The 18,200-nt window shown below is 48.6% G+C and overlaps 1 protein-coding gene across 7 annotated transcripts in view; it reads right to left on the reverse strand.

Moving 5' to 3' along the window:
• The window catches only part of shf (Src homology 2 domain containing F), a 331,264-nt gene that overhangs the window by 71,790 nt on the left and 241,274 nt on the right, over window positions 1-18,200 (reverse strand). Inside the window, exon 7 of one of the 7 annotated variants that reach the window (XM_087982150.1) lies at window positions 10,707-10,962. The exons of the other annotated variants lie outside the window; for them this stretch is intronic. Coding sequence (XP_087838276.1) covers window positions 10,944-10,962 — 19 coding nt within the window. The 3' untranslated portion in view covers window positions 10,707-10,943. Of the gene's footprint in view, window positions 1-10,706; window positions 10,963-18,200 lie in introns of those variants that run through there. 7 annotated transcript variants of the gene reach the window in all.

Raw genomic sequence — 18,200 nt, forward strand, 5'->3', positions numbered from 1 at the left:
CGAGCAGGGCACCAACAGTTGACCAGATTACTGAGGAGGACTCAGTGAGTCCCCTCTTCGAATAATCGGTTTACACCACACACACAGGCTGACAGCAGGGGCTTCAGGCCGTGCCCCTCATGGTTTTATAAACTTCTATAAGGTCACCCCTCAGCCTCCGACGCTCCAGGGAAAACAGCCCCAGCCTATTCAGCCTCTCCCTATAGCTCAAACCCAACAACCCTGGCAACAGAGTGGCAGAGCAAACCTGAAATGCCTACACTTGCTTTTAGGGGTGTCTGTTTCCACCCATTGGCATATAAGATCTCATCCCCGAAAAGCTACAGCCTTATAAAACCCAGCCACCGCGCCCACTGAATGAAGCACAACTTCACCATCCCATTTCTGACTGGGATCTTGATGGATCTTGACTCCCCACTTCAATGAAAATAATTGCAACTGATTTTGATGGGAACTGAAGTCAATTACTTCCTTTTTCATTTCAACAAAATTCCAAACAATGTTTCTTACTCCTGGGCATCAGAATAAAACAAGGTTCACAACGCACTGTGTTTGTCAGAGGTTGATTTAAGATCCTGTTTGAATAACATAAAGTTCACCACATTGTGGAATTTAATCACCGCGGTGTTTTATTTAGTGCGCTGTCTCGTCTGATATATGCTTCAGTTAAGCCAAGGTCTCAGAAGGAGGGCTTTTATGTACTTGAATGAGTTTATATCATGGAAATAAAGCAAAACGCTGCGGGTGCTGGAAATCTGAAACCGAACAGAAAATGCTGGAGAGACTCAGCAAGTCTAGCAGCATCTGGGCAAAGACAAACAGAGTTAATGTTTCAAAAAGAAATGTCAGCATTGAAATATTAACTGTTTCTGTCTCTACAGAGGTTGCCAGACCTGCTGAGTTTCTCCAGCATCTTCTGTTTCCTTTTCAGATTTCCAGCACCTGCAGATATATTTGCTTTTACCACCAGTACACATTTTGTCTGGTATCCATTACATTGTTGGTTTTGGGATCTTGTGTGCGCGTTGACTGATATTACAATAGTGACCACACTTCAGAAGAAACACTCTTGTGGAGTACTGTGTCCAGTTCTGGTCTCGCTATTATCATACTGGAGAGGGTTCAGATGAGATTTACCAGGACATTGCCGGGAATGGAGAGTCTGAGTCATAAGGAGAGACTGGAACTCTTTTCAATGGAGCACTGGAGTTTGAGGGGTGACCATATAGAAATTTATAAAATAACAATGGGTATAGATAAGGTGAATGGCAGGTGTCGTTTTGCTAGGAGGAATTTCAAGACGAAGAGGCATATTTTTAAGTTGAGAGGAGAAAGAAGTAAAAAAGACATGGGGACAATTTATTTTATACAAAGAGTGGTTTGTATGTGGAATGAACTGCCAGAGGAAGTGGCGGATGCAGGTACAGTTACAACATTTAAAAGACATTTGGTTAAGTACATGCATGGGAAAGGTTTGGAGGGATATGGGCCAGGGGCAGGCAGGTGGGACTAGTTTAGATTGTGATTATGTTCGGCATAGACTGGTTAGACCAAAGGGTCCATTTCTGTGCTGTGTGATTCTGTAACTGTAAACACAACATTGGATGAAAAACCTTTTGGGGCACACTGAGGATGTTAAAGATGCTATTTAAATGCAAAGCTTTCTTGCTGCTTTCTGCCCAGAGCAGACTGGGTCTCCGCCGGTGAAGGTGTGTTGGATTTTAGGGCCAGTCATATCCCAATGATCTTTTGGGAAATCGTCAATGGGCAGCCATTAACTGCATACATCCTGATCTAGTTTCACTGGAGCCAACTACTGGCATTCTCCTGCCTGTGAGTCTCTGCCCCGTGCCACCTGGCACGCTGAAACATCCAGTAAGATCAGGCATCACGCCATCATTGAGGTCTACAGCATGGAAACAGGCCCTTCAGCCCAACACGACCATGCTGCTCAGTTTTCACAATTTAAACTCGTCCTATTTGTCTGCATTTGGTCCATATCCCTCTGTACCTATCCCATCCATGTTCCTGCTCAAATATTTCTTAATTGACAAAACTGTACTCACCTCCACCGCTACCTCAGGCAGCTTGTTTCAGACACTCACCCATCTTCTGTATGAAACAATTGTCCCTCTGGACACTTTTGTATCTCTCCCCTTAAACCTATGCCCATTAGTTTTAGAATCCCCTACTATGGGGAATCGCTACTGACTATCTGCCTTATCAATGTCTCTCATGATTTTATAAACCTCTATAATGTCAGCCCTCAGTCTCCTACACTCCAGGGAAAAAGATCCCAGCCTATCCAACCTCTCCTTATAACTCAAACCTTCCAGTTCAGGTAGCATCCTAGGAAATCTTTTCTGCACTTTTTCTAGTTTAATAATATCCCTTCTACTGTAGGGCTACCAGAACTGCGTCAGAAATCCAGCAGGCGGTGCACCTGTGAATATCACTTAAAGTCATAGAGTCATAGAGACGTACAGCACGGAAACAGACCCTTTGGTTCAACTTGTCCATATCTAGTCCCATTTGCCAGCACCCTTCCTATTCACATACCCATCCGGATGCCTTTTGTGGGCAGCACGGTGGCACAGTGGTTAGCACTGCTGCCTCACAGCGCCAGAGACCCGGGTTCAATTCCCGCCTCAGGCGACTGACTGTGTGGAGTTTGCACATTCTCCCCGTGTCTGCGTGGGTTTCCTCCGGGTGCTCCGGTTTCCTCCCACAGTCCAAAGATGTGCAGGGTCAGGTGAATTGGCCATGCTAAATTGCCCATAGTGTTAGGTAAGGGGTAAATGTAGGGGTATGGGTGGGTTTTGCTTCGGCGGGTCGGTGTGGACTTGTTGGGCCGAAGGGCCTGTTTCCACACTGTAATCTAATCTAATCTAAACTAATCTAAAAAGAAAAGTTGTAATTGTACCAGCCTCCACTATTTCCTCTGGCAGGTCATTCCATACACGTACCACCCTCTGCGTGAAAATGCTGCCACTTAGGTCCCTTTTAAATTTTTCCCCTCTGACCCTAAACCTATGCTCTCTAGGTTTGGACTCCCCCACCCCAGGGAAAAGACCTTGTGTATTTATCCTATCCATGCCCCTCATGATTTTACAAACCTCTATAAGGTCACCCCTCAGCCTCCGATGCTCCAGGGATAACAGCCCCATTGTCTTCAGCATCTCCCTATAGCCTAAATCCTCCAACCCTGGCAACATCCTTCAAAGGAGAATCGCTAAATCCTGACAGTGTTCCTAAAGAGTAATAGAGATCTATAGCATAGAGAAAGGACCTTTGGCCCATTGCATCTGTGCTGGTCTCAAACAACCAGCTAACCATTCCAATCACTCTGCACACAGTGACTTGAGTCAACCCACATGTAAAGGTCTGGGGTGTGGTGGTAAAGACATTGGGCTAGACATCCAGAGGCTCAGGCTAAAGCTTGGGTCAGCACGGCAGATTTCCCCTGCCGAAAGAACTTTTATTGATTTGATTTGTTATTGTCACATGTACCTAGATACAGTGAATTGTTTTGTTTTGTCTGCAGTACAGTCAGATCATACCACATAAAGGTCATAGGGTGTTAGAACAGAGCGAGGAATAAATGTTACGGCTACAGAGAAGGTGCGCAAAGAGCGAGATCCACATTAAATTTAGAATTTGAGAGGTCCATTCATCAGTCCAATAACAGCAGGGAGGGAAGAAGCTTCTCTTGAACCTGTTGGTACATGTGTTTAAGTTTTTGTACCTTTTGCCTGATGGAAGAGATTGTATAAGATAATAACCAGGGTGGGGGGGGGGGGGGGTTTGATGATGGTGGCTGCTTTCCCAAGGCAGGGAGAAGTGTAGATGCTTGGAATGTTGGCTTCCGTGATGGTCTGGGCTGGGTTCATGGATGGCAGGGAAAGATTCCTTTTAATGTGGTGAGTTGGTGTGGTGTGGGGCATGCTGCCTGGAAGCAGGTGCCACAGGAACTTTCAAATTTGGATCAATAGTTGGACTAATTGGTAGAGCATTGGAGAGAACAAGGAATGGGGAAAGGAGTGGGCAATGGGACAAACTGGAGGAATATTGCCAAGAGCCAGCACAGGCATGATGGGCTGGATGGCCTCATTCTGTGCTGTAAGAGATCACTGTAACATTTTATACTGAAACATATACATGTCACAACAGATTGAAATTCACTCTCAGCCATATAAATTATGGATCAGTTCACTGCTCCCTTCGCAAGGTTTCACACTCAGTGTAGATTGTACTCAGAATTATGAGATTTAATACTGTACACACATTGAGGACTCTGCAGCTTTCTTTGGTCTTATTAAAACTTTATCTTCTCTGAAATTCACTCACTGCGGAAATTGCAGCGATGATTTAAAGATCGGTTTTGCCTGCTGTGGCTTGGTTTCTTGTCAGTGACTCCCTGAATCTGAGGTTGTGGCTTCCAGACTCTAACAGTGTAGAGGAATTCTTGGATTTGAGATTCAATTCCAACAAGCCCAGTGTGGTGCAGAGGATCGTCAGCATCAGAGAGCAATGGGGTAGCAGGAGGCCATTCAGCCTCTTCTTTATTCAACGCAGTTGTGGCTGATTCTTTATCGGAATGTCATATTTCTGCTGTCTCCCCGACCCCTTCACACCTTTAACCTCTAGTAAATCAGTTGCTTCTGAAATATATTCGGTGTCTCTACTGCTTTCTTTGCCTAGGTTCACCACTGTTTGAGTGAAGAAATTCCTCCCCATCTCAGTCCGAAATGGTTTCCCTCCTATCCTGAGACTGTGACCTTGCACCCCTAGCCAGGGGAGACATCATCACTGCATCCAACTCTGGTACTAATTGATTCCTCTCAATGAGGTCACCTCTCATTCCTGTAAACTCCAGTGAGTATAGGCCCAGTTACACCTTGGGTGATAGACCTGCCATCTTGGAACCCATCTGTATTCCACCAATCTTTTTAAAAATTGTGGTTGTAATGCTAACCAGACCTATCTGTCCCTTTGCAACTGAAGGGCAGAAATTGGACAGAACACTGACAATAAGACCCTTACACCTCTCTGATCATTTACATTCACCCAACAGGCAGATGTGGCCTTATCTCACTCAAAAGACAGCTCCACCAACAGTGCAGTGCTCCCTCAGTACTCCACTGAGACAACAGCTTTCGTTTCAGTGCACTCCAGCCCAAGGTCTAGAGAGTTTGTGCTAACCCCTGAACTGTCACAGTCGTCTTTCTGGTGAAATGGCAAACCAAGAGCAGAGCTTGTTGGCCGGAAGATCTAGAGAAGAGGAACAATACAACAGGATCTGGACCAGATGGGCCAATGAGCTGAGAAGTGGCAGATGGAGTTTAATTCCGATAAATGCGAGGTGCTGCATTTTGGGAAAGCAAATCTTAGCAGGACTTATACACTTAATGGTGAGGTCCTAGGGAGTGTTGCCGAACAAAGAGACCTTGGAATGCAGGTTCATAGCTCCTTGAAAGTGGAGTCGCAAGTAGATAGGATAGTGAAGAAGGCGTTTGGTATGCTTTCCTTTATTGGTCAGAATATTGAGTACAGGAGTTGGGAGGTCATGTTGCGGCTGTACAGGACATTGGTTAGGCCACTGTTGGAATATTGCATGCAATTCTGGTCTCCTTCCTATCGGAAAGATGTTGTGAAACTTGAAAGGATTCAGAAAAGATTTATAAGGATGTTGCCAGGGTTGGAGGATTTGAGCTATAGGGAGAGGCTGAACAGGCTGGGGCTGTTTTCCCTGGAGTGTCGGAGGCTGAGGGGTGACCTTATAGAGGTTTACAAAATTATGAGGGGCATAGATAGGATAAATAGACAAAGTCCGTTCCCTCGGGTCGGGGAGTCCAGAACTAGAGGGCATAGGTTTAGGGTGAGAGGGGAAAGATATAAAAGAGACCTAAGGGGCAACTTTTTCACGCAGAGGGTGGTACGTGTATGGAATGAGCTGCCAGAGGATGTGGTGGAGGCTGGTACAATTGCAACATTTAAGAGGGATTTGGATGGGTATATGAATAGGAAAGGTTTGGAGGGATATGGGCCGGGTGCTGGCAGGTGGGACTAGATTGGGTTGGGATCTCTGGTCGGCATGGACGGGTTGGACCGAAGGGTCTGTCTCCGTGCTGTACATCTCTATGACTCTAACAAACCTCCCAAATGTCCGGGGAAGTGCCTTCTCTGGTGGATACCGGTGCAAAACGGCCAACTATACAAAGAGAGTCTGCACTTCAAAGAGAGGTTGGGGAGGAATGGTGTGAAGAGGGTTTTTGAAAGCAGAGAGAGAGATGGCAAAGAGTGGGGGTGAAGGAGGATATGATGCTGAGGTGGCTTTAAGAGGTTATTTGTCCTGCTTTGTATTTAAAAGAAAGTTGGTAAGGCAGAGGTGCCAAGCAATCTGCCAAAACCACTAGAGGCAACAGCTTGTGAGCCCTTGGGGTTTTTAAAGGTCGGAACAATATTAGCAGCTTGGCTGGGTGGGGCCAGCTCTCACAGACCAGGCTTTCTAGTTTTTCTTTAGTTTTTTAAGCTTAGCTTTAAGCTGTTGCTCTTGTGGGCTTGAAGTCTCTCAGTTACAGCTTAAAGCTGGGGTTTCTTTCTACCACTGGGTTACCTGTGACACAAATCTATTTTTATTAATTTGTTTTTTTTTGCCAAGGGGGTGTGAATGGGATAGTACTATATTGGAACAGTTAATTAGTAACAGTTACTGTATCTATTATTGCATTACGTTTTCTAATAGAGTTAGGTTATTCGAAATTCTTCATTATTTTTATTTGTATTTTATATACATTGTTTAAATAAATTGTGTTTCTGCTGAGTAGTTTCATCAATAACAGTTGATCTGGAACATGGCTTTTCAAATTTTCCTTTATATATAAGAAAACGTTAGGGTCCACGTTAGTTTCTTAAATATATTCTGAGGAGGTCAGGTCCATTACAAGGGAGAGTGGAGTGCAGGGTGGAGAGGGCGAGTGGAGCAGTGTTGGAGGGTGGAGGAGGGTGAGTGGAGTGGAGGGTGGAGGAGGGTGAGTGGAGTGGAGGGTGGAGGAGGGTGAGTGGAGTGGAGGGTGGAGGAGGGTGAGTGGAGTGGAGGGTGGAGGAGGGTGAGTGGAGTGGAGGGTGGAGGATGGAGGAGGGTGAGTGGAGTGGAGGGTGGAGGATGGAGGAGGGTGAGTGGAGTGGAGGGTGGAGAAGGGCGAGTAGAGTGGAGGGTGGAGGAAGGCGCGTGGAGGAGTGTGGGAGGGTGGAGGAGGGTGCGTGGAGCGGAGGGTGGAGGAGGGTGAGTGTAACAGTGTTGGAGGGTGGAGGAGGGTGAGTGGAGCAGAGGGTGGAGGAGGGTGAATGGAGCGGTGTTGGAGGGGGGAGGAGGGTGAGTGAAACAGTGTTGGAGGGTGGAGGAGGGTGAGTGGAGCAGAGGGTGGAGGAGGGTGAATGGAGCGGTGTTGGAGGGGGGAGGAGGGTGAGTGAAACAGTGTTGGAGGGTGGAGGAGGGTGAGTGGAGCAGAGGGTGGAGGATGGTGAGTGGAGCGGTGTTGGAGGGGGGAGGAGGGTGAGCGGAGCGGAGGGTGGAGGAGGGAGAGTGGAGCGGAGGGTGGAGGAGGGTGAGTGTAACAGTGTTGGAGGGTGCAGGAGGGTGAGTGTAACAGTGTTGGAGGGTGCAGGAGGGTGAGTGAAACAGTGTTGGAGAGTGGAGGAGGGTGAGTGGAGCAGAGGGTGAGTGGAGCAGAGGGTGGAGGAGGGTGAGTGGAGCGGTGTTGGAGGGGGGAGGAGGGTGAGTGGAGCAGAGGGTGGAGGAGGGTGAGTGGAGCGGTGTTGGAGGGGGGAGGAGGGTGAGCGGAGCGGAGGGTGGAGGAGGGTGAGTGGAGCATTGTTGAAGGGTGGAGGAGGGTGAGTGGAGCGGTGTTGGGGGGGGAGGAGGGTGAGCGGAGCGGAGGGTGGAGGAGGGTGAGTGGAGCATTGTTGAAGGGTGGAGGAGGGTGAGTGAAACAGTGTTGGAGGGTGGAGAAGGGTGAGTGGAGCAGAGGGTGGAGGAGGGTGAGTGGAGCGGTGTTGGAGAGTGGAGGAGGGTGAGTGGAGCAGAGGGTGGGGGAGGGTGAGTGGAGCGGAGGGTGGAGGAGGGTGAGTGGAGTGGAGGGTGGAGGAGGGTGAGTGGAGCGGTGTTGGAGGGTGCAGGAGGGTGAGTGAAACAGTGTTGGAGAGTGGAGGAGGGTGAGTGGAGCGGAGGGTGAAGGAGGGTGAGTGAGCAGAGGGTGGAGGAGGGTGAGTGGAGCGGAGGTTGGAGGAGGGTGAGTGGAGCAGTATTGGAGGGTGGAGGAGGGTGAGTGGAGCAGAGAGTGGAGGAGGGTGAGTGGAGCGGAGGGTGGAGGAGGGTGAGTGGAGCAGAGGGTGGAGGAGGGTGAGTGGAGCAGTGTTGGAGGGTGGAAGAGGGTGAGTGGAGCGGTGTTGGAGGGTGGGGGAGGGTGAGTGGAGCAGAGGGTGGAGGAGGGTGAGTGGAGCGGAGGGTGGAGGAGGGTGAGTGGAGCAGAGGGTGGAGGAGGGTGAGTGGAGCAGAGGGTGGAGGAGGGTGAGTGGAGCGGAGGGTGGAGGAGGGTGAGTGGAGCAGAGGGTGGAGGAGGGTGAGTGGAGCGGTGTTGGAGGGTGGAGGAGGGTGAGTGGAGCAGAGGGTGGGGGAGGGTGAGTGGAGCAGTGTTGGAGGGTGGGGGAGGGTGAGTGGAGCAGAGGGTGGAGGAGGGTGAGTGGAGCGGAGGGTGGAGGAGGGTGAGTGGAGCAGAGGGTGGAGGAGGGTGAGTGGAGCAGTGTTGGAGGGTGGAGGAGGGTGAGTGGAGCAGTTTTGGAGGGTGGGGGAGGGTGAGTGGAGCAGTTTTGGAGGGTGGGGGAGGGTGAGTGGAGCAGAGAGTGGAGGAGGGTGAGTGGAGCGGAGGGTGGAGGAGGGTGAGTGGAGCAGAGGGTGGAGGAGGGTGAGTGGAGCGGAGGGTGGAGGAGGGTGAGTGGAGCGGTGTTGGAGGGTGGAGGAGGGTGAGTGGAGCAGTTTTGGAGGGTGGAGGAGGGTGAGTGGAGCGGTGTTGGAGGGTGGGGGAGGGTGAGTGGAGCAGAGGGTGGAGGAGGGTGAGTGGAGCAGTTTTGGAGGGTGGGGGAGGGTGAGTGGAGCAGAGGGTGGAGGAGGGTGAGTGGAGCAGTATTGGAGGGTGGGGGAGGGTGAGTGGAGCAGTGTTGAAGGGTGGAGGAGGGTGAGTGGAGCAGTTTTGGAGGGTGGGGGAGGGTGAGTGGAGCAGAGAGTGGAGGAGGGTGAGTGGAGCGGAGGGTGGAGGAGGGTGAGTGGAGCAGAGGGTGGAGGAGGGTGAGTGGAGCGGAGGGTGGAGGAGGGTGAGTGGAGCAGAGGGTGGAGGAGGGTGAGTGGAGCAGTGTTGGAGGGTGGAGGAGGGTGAGTGGAGCGGTGTTGGAGGGTGGAGGAGGGTGAGTGGAGCAGTTTTGGAGGGTGGGGGAGGGTGAGTGGTGCAGAGGGTGGAGGAGGGTGAGTGGAGCGGAGGGTGGAGGAGGGTGAGTGGAGCAGTATTGGAGGGTGGAGGAGGGTGAGTGGAGCGGTGTTGGAGGGTGGAGGAGGGTGAGTGGAGCAGTTTTGGAGGGTGGGGGAGGGTGAGTGGAGCAGAGAGTGGAGGAGGGTGAGTGGAGCGGAGGGTGGAGGAGGGTGAGTGGAGCAGAGGGTGGAGGAGGGTGAGTGGAGCAGTGTTGGAGGGTGGGAGAATGGAGGTGAGCTCCCTGGGATGGTAATGGGACCATTTGTGACAAGTGGACAAGAGAGGAACTGCAGGACAACAAAGACAAGGGGTGGGCAGGAGTTTGAAGGGACATGGTGGTGTAGTGCTATCATCAACGGACATGTTTTCTAAAGCCCCAGGTTATTGGTCTGGGGACATGAGTTCAAATCCCATCATAGCAGTCAGTGAAATTTGTATCTCGTAAAGAGTTGGTGTAACGGTGACCGTGTCACCAATGACGATAGTCGTGAAAACCCGTCTGGTTCACTCATGTCCTTTGGGGCAGGAAATCCTCCTTCCTTACCCAGTCTGGCCTACATGTGACTCCAGGCCCACAGCAATGTCGCTGACTCTTAAATGCTGTCCGGGCAATCAGGGATGTTCTAATCCATTGAATAAATCCTCAGGACATTCAGCAGATGTTAGTGCCAAGAAAATTTGGACTTTGCTCAAATTCTCCTCACCCACGTTCCCCCAACCTCGGGGAAAATCATTGCCTGATTGTGAACCCTGAGCACGACTATGGATGGGATCAGCTTGATCACACACACATGCACCTACTGGAGTTTGGGCTTTCAACACGCAATGATAGAAAACACAACAGCCAAACCTACACAGCAAACTCCCACAGATAGCAATGAAATACTGGCCAGCTGATGTGTTTTTAACAGCGTTGAGTAACTGGGTCATTGAGGAAAACCCCTCTGCTCACCTTTGAGCACCTAGCTGTGGAATTATTGACAACCACCTGAAACAGCCTACATTGTGGCGTTTTATCTTAAAATGTGGCACCAGTGACAGTGTGGCACTTCCCTGGTACTGCAATGGGAGCATCAGACAGGGAATGTGTGTTGTGGCTCCTCTGACTGGGCCAATGTGCTAATCTACGGAGCTACAGTTGACATCGAAGAAGCCCGAAGTCAGAAATATCTAAAGGAGTTCAAGTTGGTGTGCATCTTTATTAATGTTTACAACAACCTTACATTGCAAGCTCATGTCCCTCATGATCAGGAGGGCTTTGTAATTCAGAGTTTTGGTCCAGGTTGGGCAATAGCAAGGTCTGCTGCTGATTCCTTGAAGGAGGTTTGAGTTCTGGGAATGATGGTCAATGATTCAGGTGCTCAGCGTTTTTAACAGGATGATGGCAGGTTGCTTTGCTCAGAGTAACTCCAGAAATTCTTGTCAGCTGCACCACATCTCACTGAATAAACAGAACATGGAATCAGGGGCTCTCCGAAAATACCCGGAAGCTATCTGTGACATTTCAACCACTGCAGGATACGGAATTGTCAGGACACTTGGGTTCTGACAGGCTGGTGCGATCAGCAAAACAATTCACAAAAGCCGAAAGCAAGAATGTCTGTGTGTGTCTGACAACGGCTCACACACCCATGCATCTGTATGTGCTTGTGTATATGTGTGTCTACATATGTGTATTTGTGTGCTTGTGTGTCTGACAAGGATGTGTGCATGTGTGTGAGGGAGAGAGAGTATCTGTCTGTGTATGGAGACAGTAAGGACCGCAGACACTGGAAGCCAGAGTGAATAGATGTGATGCTAGAGGAAGCACAGCAGGTCAGACAGCATCCGAGGGGCAGGAAAGACAACATTTTGGGCCGAAACTCTTCATCAGAATATCTGTTGACTCTGTCTGTGTATGGGTCTCCCTGTATGTCAGTGCATGTATCTTTGTCAATCTACCTGCTCATGGGAGAGTCTGTCTTTGTGACTGTGATTATATATTAGTGTGTGGGTGTGTCAGTGTATGTGTGTATATGTCAATGTGTATGCATGCATCAATGTGTGGGTGTCAGTACGTGTGCCAGTGTGTGGGTGTTCGTGTGCACACATCAGTGTGTGGGCGTCAGTCTGTGTGCATGTGTCTGTGTGTGGGTGTCAGTATGTGTGTACATGTCAGTGTGTGCGCACACATCAGTATGTGGGTATCAGTCTGTGTGCATGTGTCTGTGTGTGGGTGTCAGTATGTGTGTACATGTCAGTGTGTGAGTGTCAGTGTGTGGGTGTCTGTATGTATGCACGTGTCAGTGTATGGGTGTCAGTGTGTGCATGTGTCTGTGTGTGGGTGTCAGTGTGTGTACACGTGTTAGTCTGTGTGCCTGTGTTATTGTGTGAGCATGTCAGTGTGCTAACATGGCAGCGTTTAAGCTTGAATGCCTGTGTCAGTGTGTTGTTGTATAAAGGGGTCCTAAAGGGTTAATGCTGTGGAATCCATTAAGCAGTCTCCAATATGATGATATCACATTGACATGGTCAATGGGGAAATAGATTTAAATCTCAAATAGTGAGGTCTCCATCATTGTCTCAGTAACAACATAACTACAGCTGATTGTTATCGTGTAAAGACTGCATCTGGTTGAAGACAAAGAGCCTCTTCTTGTTAGATGCCCTGGTGTTTTTACTCTCCCACAAGCAGGGCCTGTGGGTCTCCACCAGGGAAAAGGACAAGAGCAACAAATCTCTTTTTCTTTATTTGATGAAACATGGATGTCACTGCCAAGGCTGATCCCTGTTGTCCATCCCTAATTGCACTTGAGTAGAGTGGGTTGTTAGGACATTCCACAGGGCAGTTCAGAGTCATACAGTACAGAAGGAGGCCATTCGACCCATCGTGTCTGTACCAGCTGGTCCCATTCAGCCACATTGCTGTGGGTCTGAAGTCATGTTGAGGCCAGAGCAGATAAGGACAGCAACTTCCTTTCCCTGAAGAGTGAACCAGATGGGTTTTTACAACGTTGGAGGATAGTTTTGCAGTTACTGAGACTAGCTTTCGATTCCAGATTTCTGTCTCGGCAATTGATTAATTAGTTGAATGTAAATGCCTGCACCCCGTGTCCCCAGAGCATTAATCCCGGATTGCCCAGTTGCTCTCGGTGAGTGAGGTCTCCACTCGTTGAGCCCAAGGGAAGGTTGGCTGAGTGCCTGACAGGGAGTTCATTTGTCAGATGTTTCCTCAAGGCAGTGTGCTGGACCTCCTTTCACTTCATTACATCTTGTCCAAGGCCGCAGGAGAATGGAAGTAAACTGGCCACAGAGTCATACAGCACGGAAACAGACCCGTCCATCCAACCAGTATATGCTGACCATAATCCCAAACTAAACTCATCCCACCTGCCTGCCCTTAGCCCATATCCCTCCAAACATTTCCTGTTCATGTCCTTATCCAAATGTCTTTTAAATGTTGTAACTGACCTGCATCCACCACTTCCTCTTGCAGCTCATTCCACAAACAAACCACCTTCTGTGTTAAAAGAATTGCCCCTCATGTCTTTTTTTAAATCTCTCTCCTCTCACTTTAAAAATATGCCCCTCAGTATTGAAATCCCCCACCCGAGGGAAAAGACACTTGCCATCCACCTTATCTATACCCTTCATGATTTCATAAACTTTTGTAATATCAGCCCTCAACCTCCTATGGTCCAGTGAAAAAAGTCTCAGCCTCTCCCCAGAAGTGAAACCCTCCATTCCCAGCAACATCATGGTAAATCTCTTCTGAGTCCTTCCCCAACTTGATAATATCCTTCCTATAACAGGGCGACCAGACCTGGACACAATTCTCCAGAAGAGGTATAATGACTGTCACGGCTGCTGTGGGATCTTACCATGCACAAGAAAGGGGCTGAGTGCATAAGAACAGTCATTGGCTTAGCAAGGAGTTCACTGTGAGCAAACAGGGTTCAGATATGTCTCAAACACTTGGCTAATGCACGTTTTTCAGAAGGACCCATAACTGGGGAACTCTGGGGAGACAGAAAAAAACCTGTTTTCTTTCTGATGCTGTGCCTGCAGGCAGGGCTTGGAGTTCCCTAGAGACAATGTTCTGTTTGTGTTATCTTGCTTTCTGGTCCCTTGGATGGAACCTTTATTTTTATTGAAGGTCGTTGAATGTCTCTGGTTACATTAGGTAGCTTGCTTTTTTTATTGACTCCCGACATGCTTTGAAGAATAAAGAGAGCTGGTGGGATCAGTAATCTGTGCCTTATTTTGGTTCAGTTTATTATCCTCTAATTGACTGTTTTATATGCATAAACTTCTTGCTGCAGGATTAAACCTGTCCTTGTTTTTAACAAAAGACAGCAAGTCGGCTCAGTACTGATTTCCTGGAGGGAGGAAACGAAGTACTGGAAGCTGACAGACACAGTCACACTCAAACCCACAGACACACACTCATACAGGGAAACACATACAGGTACAGAGACACTCATGCAGCAGACAGAGACCCAGACACACACACACACAACAACAAACAGACATAGACACATACACACACACACATACAGACAGATAGAGACACACACACACACAGACACTCACATATACAGACAGACAGGGACACAGACACACACACACAGACACATACAAACATAAACAGACATACACTCACATACAGACAGATACTTAGACACAGACAGATACAAGATACAGACACACTCATACATACAGATAGGTGCCCACACACAGCATGAAATCTCTCTCTCTCTCACACAGACACATATGCACAGGCAGAGAAAGAGACAGACAGGCACACTCATAAATGTTGATAAGCACACACACGAGCAGACACATCCACAAACAGACAGACACACAAAGACACACACACACATACAGGAAGGCACATCCCCATCACTCCAACTCACACACATTCACACAGACATACAAATGTGCACAGATAAGACACACACTAACAAATACACATATGCACAAAGTAACTGCCACATGCTGAAAGATACATACATTGATCAAGAAAGAACACTCCTGCATCAGTCCCAACCTCTCCCTCTCTCACACACACACGATCTCTCTAGTATTTTGGTATGTTCACTAATCTATGCCAAGCACATTATGACACTGACTCTCTTTAACCCTGAGGCAGAAAGTATGAAACAGCAATTCTACACAGGATCCCCCACCCTGAGTGAAAACTGTGATTTTGTCCACTTTCGTAAGAGGAACAGATGTGCAGAGTCTTTCTGAAACAGTGAGAGATTGGGAAGTGTAGATGTACAAAGGGACCTTGGTTTCCTTGTCTATGACTCGTTGATGACTAACAAGCACACACAGTAAGCTATTAGGAAGGCTAATGGAATGTTGGTCTTTATTGCAAAAGGATTTAAGTGTAAGAGCTTGGTTAGCCCACACCTGTGACCCCTTAATTCAAAAGATATTATTGCCACAGGGGGAGTGCGACAAGGGTTTGCTAGACTTGTTTCTGGGATGGCATGATTGAAGAGAAATACGTATTGTGCTTAAAATCAATGGCAGGTGAGGGAAATGAGGTGGAGAAAGACTGTAGTGAGCTGGAAATGGTCGCAGAGATAGGGAGAAGCACACCCACGATGTGCGGCAGAGAGTTTTGGGAACAGTCTGAGAGTTTACAGCATAGAATAAGGCCCTTTGGCCCATCATGTCTACACTGAGCATGAAGGGCCTGTCTACTCTAATCCCATTTCCTAACACTTGACCAATTATCTTGGGCGTTATGTTGCTTTAAGTGAACATCTAAATACTTCTTTAAATGTTGTGATGGTTCCATTCTTGACCACCCTTCCAGACAGTGAGTGCCAGATTCCTCAGAGTGAAAACAAAATTCTTTAAATCCTCTCTCTATACCTCAAATTGATGGCCCCTGGTCATAGATCTCTCCTCTAAGGGATAAATACTTACTCATATCTGTGCCCCACATAATTCTGTGGGTGTCAATCAGGATCACCCCTTCTACCAAGCAACCTCTGCCAAACCAGTCTCTCTTCAGAGCTGAAACCCGACAACGACAGGGAGTTTCAAACTGAAGACTGACGAGCAACCCAACCCTGCAAGGACATGGACTCAGACGGTACACAGGCACGGGGAAGCGACAATCAGAGACTTTTACAAAGCAGCTGAACTCCCAGGGAGCAGCCACAGGTGCTGTTCAGAAACAGTTTGCCTAGAAACTGTACAAATGGAGGAAGAAGCTGTTGGAATGCAATTAGGCTTCAACAGAGCTGGGTGCAGCTTCCCCGTGACGATTGGCTGCAAGGCTTCCTCAGGCAGTGTATCCATTTTACATGAGATTTTAAGCTGAATCACTTACAAAATGCAACTGATGTTTATTATCCAGGATAGTATTGGAGTTATGGCACATTGGAACCAGACGATTAGGGGTGGGGGGGCAGAGGAGTTCGTGTGGATTTGCAGGCAGTGTGTAGATTAACCCTGGGAGCACTATGTCCTAAAGATAACACCGAGTGTTTTATAGGCTGCACTCTCCCTTTACAGACTGCCCACCGCCCCTTATAGTCTGCTCTCTCCCCTCATAGACTGCAATCTCCCCTTATAGACTGCAATCTCCCCTCATAGACTGCTCTTGCCCTTCAATTGACCCACTCAGAATGGGTACAAAGCCGGCAGTCTCATTATTACGAAGTGCCCCCCAATGTGACTCAAAGCAGATGCGCATCAATTAAAACGTGCAGAAGGAAGCGATCTTTCAGAATCACTTCTCCCCCCAACTTAACTCAGCTCTGAACCACAAAATAACAAGCCAATTCTCTCTGAACCACCCTCTCTCTCCCTCTCCTCCTTTCAAACTCACTGCATTTATTTGTCCCCAGCACGGAGCTCAGTGTTAGATTTGGGACTGATAACATATCTTCAGGATATTTGGCAAGGGTGATGCGACTAAACAAATGCAAGCTGTTGTTGCAGCCAGCAGACCCCCCTCCGAGCTAAGCAGTGTCCTCCTGCTGTGAGCTGTCAAAACTCTCCATTCTGTAATACTTGCATTTTGAAAGGGGGACTCAACAAAATAAAAGCCATGATTCAGCTTTACAATTTTCATCACCTCAGTGGGTAAACCACTGAAATATTAATGCGATTAAGGTGATTCATCATAAACAGGCATTTTAATAAAGGACATCATTTTAGCACCAGCCATTTGCCAGTTCTGAGGTTCTCCATTTTGACTCTATCCCCTTTGCCTTGAAGCGCTGAAGTGTCCAGTCAGAACAGAGCAGCCCCTATACTCACCCTCTCCTCTTAAACCTAACAACCCGGCTGCCAACAGCAACCGATGCTGGACAAATTACTGCCTTTCAACCTGAGACTTGTACCAAGCAGTGGGTAGCACTGCTGCCTCACAGCGCCAGAGACCTGGGTTCAATTCAACTCCACTTCTGCGTGGAGTTTGCACATTCTCCCCGGGTGTGCGTGGGTTTCCTCCCACAGTCCAAAGATGGGACTGTGTGTGTGTGTGAGAGAGAGTGTGTGTGCGTGTGTATGTGTGAGAGAGAAATGTGGGGTTGGGGGGTGTGGAGTAGGATGGTCTTTGGGGGATTGATGCAGCCTCATTCTGCACTGTAGGGATTCCATGACTGAATGGGACAGGGGTTTGAGATGGGAATACACAGCCAGGTCACAAACCAGACATTATGAGGCAGAACGAGCTCAAGGAGCACAATAGCCTCCTCCTCTTCCAATCAGCTGTTAGTAAAATGGACTGTCTCTGCCAACTGGGAGCTTCCAATTAATATTACAGAAGGCATCACTGTCAGGGCAGTACGGTGAGGTTACTGACAGAAGGCTCTCATGGGGACAGCTTCAGTATGGTTACAGTGCAGCTCAGGAGCAGAACCTATTGGCTCTGATAAATAGTCACTGGACTCAAAAATTTAACTCTGCTTTCCTCCCACAAATGCTGCCAGACCTGCTGAGTTTCACCAGCAATTTCTGTTTCTGTTTCAGAATTCTCTCACTGTTTCACACTCCTTTTTTAAAAGATCTGCCATCTGAAGGAGTTAGCCACACACACTCACTCACTCTCACACACGCACACACACCCACTCTCTCACACACACACTCACTCTCACACACTCTCTCTCTCACACATACACACGCACACACACCCACTCTCTCTCTCTCACACACACTCACTCACTCACACACTCACTCTCAAACATACACACTCACTCTCACACATACACACACACTCTCTCTCACACACACACACTCTCATACACACACACTCACTCTCTCTCACACACACACTCACTCTCTCTCACACACACACTATCTCTCACACACACACTCTCTCTCTCACACACACACACTCACTCTCTCTCACACTCACACACACTCACGCTCTCACACTCACACTCGCTCACACTCACACACACTCACTCACTCGCTCACACACACACACTCACACACTCTCTCTCACACACACTCTCACCCTCTCACACACACACTCACCCTCTCACACACACACTCACCCTCTCTCATACACACACACACTCACTCCCACTCACACACAGTCACCCTCTCACACACAGTCACCCTCTCACACACACACTCACCCGCTCTCATTCACACACTCACCCTCTCTCTCTCATACACACACTCACCCTCTCTCACTCATACACACACTCACCGTCTCTCATACAC

The sequence above is a fragment of the Chiloscyllium plagiosum genome, unplaced genomic scaffold, assembly GCF_037043375.1.
Source record: "Chiloscyllium plagiosum isolate Xiang-an unplaced genomic scaffold, Cpla_swu_hap1 HiC_scaffold_42, whole genome shotgun sequence".
Lineage (NCBI taxonomy): Eukaryota > Metazoa > Chordata > Chondrichthyes > Orectolobiformes > Hemiscylliidae > Chiloscyllium > Chiloscyllium plagiosum.